This window comes from Hyperolius riggenbachi, chromosome 5, assembly GCF_040937935.1.
Source record: "Hyperolius riggenbachi isolate aHypRig1 chromosome 5, aHypRig1.pri, whole genome shotgun sequence".
NCBI lineage: Eukaryota > Metazoa > Chordata > Amphibia > Anura > Hyperoliidae > Hyperolius > Hyperolius riggenbachi.
The window spans coordinates 113,824,395-113,829,387 of record NC_090650.1 but is presented as its reverse complement, the minus strand read 5'-3'; the positions used below and the strand labels follow the sequence as shown (position 1 = coordinate 113,829,387).

The following is a 4,993-nucleotide window of genomic DNA, read 5'->3' as shown; positions in this document are numbered from 1 at the left end:
TGTCACTCATTTCTCCACTCATCTCCAGTGCAGAAGCTTCCTCTTCCTTTCCATCTCCAATGCTGCCCAAGTCCATAGCTGCTTGCCACAATTCAAACTTGCACAGAGAGCAAGGTGGCTGCTGCACAGGTGGCTAGCAGCAGAGTACCCCGGTCAGGCCTGATCTACCTGCATTGGAGCATTTAAAATCTTAAAAATGCTGCACCAGTTTAGCCTGCTGCTTTGGTGCCCTTGGCCATGGCCTAAATCCAGCCCTGCCTCCGCTACTGTTTGAGACCCTCTTGCACATTGCCACCATGCTTCTCTTTATGCACGAGCAAGGCGATACCTGTGCAGTAGTACAGTGTTGCTTGTGCTTTAAAGTAAGCTTGAGGTGAGAGGAAAATGGAGGCTGCAATCTTCATTCCCTCAGACACCAGTTGCTTGGCTGTCATGCTGATGCTCTGCCTCTCCTAATTTAACAGCCAGGCAACTGACATGGTTTATAAGGGAATAAAGGTGACAGTCTTCATATTCCTCACTTCAGTTTCCCTCTTAGGACAGAAAATCAGCCCAGCATCCGGGGTGAAGACATTGCACCCTCTGAATTCCTCATTACATCACATTAAAGTCTTTAAAGCACCCTTGAAAACCCTCTTGAGGGAGGAAAAAGCCACCGGGAGAAGAACAACGCTATTAAAACACACAGCAGAGTAGTATTTTTCACTTTTATTAGCACAGTAACAAATGTAGACTTATTAGCCTACAACATATAACCAATCCACGGAGTAATTCTTATCCACTTTTACATTTAAACAGCTTAAGGTATTTTACTACAGGTTCCATTACCACCTCTCATCAAAACTCACTGATATACAAAAAAAGGAAGAAAATCATATAAAGTGTAATGTTTAATACAAATAACCAGTTTCTCAACTCCCAGAAGTATGAGTCCCAGACCGTTGACAGTGGAGACTTGGTTATGTCGATCATACACACTGGCACACGCAGCTAAGCTCCAAACCATTATCCCTAGACAAGGACGACACCTACTCATATCATCCCTGGACAAGGGTGATACACTCATTCCATCTCTAGACAAGGACGACAAACTCATCTCATTCCTGGACAAGGACGACACACACTCATTCCATCTCTGGACAAGGACAGAAGAGGATGACCAGCACTGGCCATATCTTAAAAAAGCAGGTTTTAATCCACTAAAACACGTGAACAAAACAGCCAAAAAACCCGAAAGCCCCAAGGATGTAATTATAGCTCAATGGTATTCATAGCTCTTAGCTGCATATATATGACCGAAGACATCTTCCAGATATGGGTTACGCCTCCATTGCAGCCCAATCTGCCCACACAGTTGCCGTTTCGAACGGATAGACCATTCTTTGTCAAGTGATAGCACTTGACAAAGAACGGTCTATCCATTCAAAACGGCAACTGTCCGTTGTGTGGGCAGACTGGGCTGCAATGGAGGCGTAACCCATATCTGGAAGATGTCTTCGGTCATATATATGCAGCTAAGAGCTATGAATACCATTGAGCAATAATTACATCCTTGAGGCATTGGGCTGCAATGGAGGCATAACCCATATCTGGAAGAGGTCTTCAGCCATATATATGCAGCTAAGAGCTATAAATATCATTGAGCTATAATTACATCCTTGAGGCTTTCGGATGTTTTTGGCTATGTTTTGTTCACATGTTCTAGTGGATAAAAACCTGCTTTTTTTAAAATATGGCCAGTGCTGGTCATCTTTTTCTGGATTACGCTAAGTCTGTGCTAGCCACACGGACTAGACCTGGCACGACCAACGAAGCAAGATAGGTGTACTAACTGAGAAGTTCAAATCCCTGGACAAAAACGGCACACACGCATTCCATCCCTGGACAAGAACGGCACACACGCATTCCATCCCTGGACAAGGACAACACACACTCATCCCATCCCTGGACAAGGACGACACACACATTTCATCCCTGGACAAGGACGGCACACTCATTTCATCCCTGGACAAGAACGACACACTCATTTCATCCCTGGACAAGGACGACACACTCATTTCATCCCTGGACAAGGACGACACACTCATTTCATCCCTGGACAAGGACGACACACATTTCATCCCTGGACAAGGACGACACACTCATTTCATCCCTGGACAAGGACGACACACTCATTTCATCCCTGGACAAGGACGACACACTCATTCCATCCCTGGACAAGGACGACACACTCATTCCATCCCTGGACAAGGACGACACACTCATTCCATCCCTGGACAAGGACGACACACTCATTTCATCCCTGGACAAGGACGACACACTCATTCCATCCCTGGACAAGGACGACACACTCATTCCATCCCTGGACAAGGACAACAGAGGTTTTACAGTATAAGCAGTAACTGTACAAAATTAAAATTGCTTTAATAGTCTACATAAATCGCATCAAAACAAAAACATAAGAGGGAGGGGGACACAAATTTACATTCTTTGTATTCCTCTTTAGATCATAAATTCAGAGGCTCGTTTGCTCCAGTCAGTTACTGCAGCAAGATACCTTAAGTTACAATAACAAAATTCTCTGGAAATAAAAAGAATGAATAAAATCTGTTATAGAAATAACCTATTCTTTGCAGACTCCCACCCTCCATTGCCCAATGAACAAGCAGCTCTCGCCATCAGAGACCATGCGGTGTGCTAAAGTTTATGTAGCGTATCTCTTGGTCCACTGTCTGGCCATTCTGTCATGCTCTGCTCTGTTGGTCATGTACTGGGTGGCGATGCTTCCAACAAGTGGATCAGCTAGACAGAAGGGATGACAAAAAAAAACAGAACAAAACATTAAAAAATGTGATTCTACAACCATTGATCCTTTTTTTTTGTTAAGATACTAGTAGAAATTACTGCTTATGGATACCAAACTATGGTAGGTTGTAAAAACAGTACATCAGACTGGTACAGGCTAAAGAATTATTGACGAATGAACAATTAAGAAAGGTAATACGGTGATCATTTACACCTACTGTACAATCCCAATTCTAAACTAGAGCAATAGTCAAGCAGTCAAAAGTCAAGGAATACCCAATTTTTTTTTTATATAACTGGTGATTTATGACAGCGTATGAAATGCATTTCAGCTGTGGCAAACTCTGGTGTACATGTGTTTTTAAAATTAGCTTTTTGATGTGCATTTAGTTCATCTGCTGATATCTAAGATATACTAGGGAACAGTGCTGAAAAAATAAACTAACAAGCAAATTCTGGTTTGACGGAAACTGTTTGTGGGGACTGAATCAGAACTTTGCAGTGATTAATCCATGGCTGTGGAGTCGGTCCAAAAATCCACCGACTCCGACTCCTCAGTTTAGGATTCCACCGACTCCTCTAATTTGCATATTACAATTTTGTTGATTAAAAGTATGTAACATGAAATTCGTCTCTTAACTGCCAACGCTTAGGAATTTTACAAGACAACTGAAGTGAGAAGGATATGTAGACTACTATATTTATTCCCTTTAGACTAAAACTAGTCCTTGGTAAGAGTACTTGTAAAAGGTACAAACCGGAACAAAGAACATCTATCAGGCCCTAGGCAATGTAAGTGTGGGTACACGTAAGAATGATGTGCAGGTACTTTGCAGGGGAATGAGGAGATTGTAAACAGACAACACCTGTGTTCAATGTGCACAGCATTCTCAGTGGATTCCCTGCAGCTCTGTGGGGAGTGCATATGTAGAGTATAGTACTACTGTGTAACAAAGTAAACCTGAGACAGATGAAATTAAAGTTTTATACATACCTGGGGCTTCCTCCAGCCGCCTTCAGGATAATCAGTCCCTCGTTGTCCTCATCCACCACCTGGATCCTCTGCTTTGAGTCCAGGTACTTGAGCCAGTCAGGCGTAGTGCGCATGCACACACTCCGCCGCCAGGAGCATACTACACCTGTGCAGCACTATTGCGCAGGTGCAGAATGTTCCTGGCTGTGGGAGTGGCATGCGGCCGGACAGCGCTGACTGGCTGAATTACCAGGACTCATAGCAGAAGATCCGGGTGGTGGAGGACAGCGAGGGACTGATTAGCCTGAAGGGGGCTGGAGGAAGCCCCAGGTATGTATAAAACTTTACTTTTCATCCGTCTCAGTTACCCTTTAATTTGTAGGCACCAAACCAAATTTTAATAACATATCAAATTATTTTATTTCATCAGCAAAGGGAGTGCATACATTTGCATAAATCAGCATCAATGCAGAATTATTTCCATCTCGTTGACCATCTCTATTAGTGACACAGCTACACATCAGGCTTTATTCTTACAGCATAGATGTTATTTAGTATATATGTTACGGCCAGAACCCGAAGTGTGGCCACTTCTAGTTCTGGCCGGCCACTTCGGGTTCTGGCCGGCCAATGCGCGAAGTGGCCGCAGCGCTGCGGCCAATGTGAGAAATGTTTTGTTGACGCCGTCTCGCCGCGGCCAAATTGATGACAAACTTGCTTAATTTTAATGAAATGTAGCCGGCGGCAATGTCATAGATGAAGCCGCCGGCTTTCGCGCACTGCCTCTCCCCGATCCACCCTCCCTCCTCTCCCCGCCTCCCATTACAATACATAGCAGCCGGGCGGGGACATGCAGCCGGAGAGTCGTTCGTCGCGGCAGGGGAATCCTGCCGTTCCTGCAGAGCGGGTGCTGGCAGAAGCGATGTCTGCAGCCTCCCCCGCTCTGCTGCCCCTGCTGCGACGAACGACTCTCCGGCTGCATGTCCCCGCCCGGCTGCTACGTATTGTAATGGGAGGCGGCGAGAGGAGGGAGGGGGGGATCGGGGAGAGGCAGTGCGCGAAAGCCGGCGGCTTCATCTATTCTATGACATTGCCGCCGGCTACATTTCATTAAAATTAAGCAAGTTTGTCATCAATTTGGCCGGGCGAGACGGCTGTAAACATTCCATTTCTCACATTGGCCGCAGCGCTGCGGCCACTTCGCATATTGGCCGG

At 45.3% G+C, this 4,993-nt stretch overlaps 1 protein-coding gene across 1 annotated transcript in view; it reads right to left on the bottom strand.

Annotated features, from left to right (window-relative positions):
* Nucleotides 1-693: 693 nt before the first annotated feature.
* UBE2E1 (ubiquitin conjugating enzyme E2 E1) overlaps nucleotides 694-4,993 on the bottom strand; it is a 91,877-nt gene continuing 87,577 nt past the window's right edge. Inside the window, exon 5 of the mRNA XM_068236137.1 lies at nucleotides 694-2,802. Within this exon, the coding sequence (XP_068092238.1) occupies nucleotides 2,705-2,802 (98 nt within the window). The 3' untranslated portion in view covers nucleotides 694-2,704. The remainder of the gene's footprint in view (nucleotides 2,803-4,993) is intronic.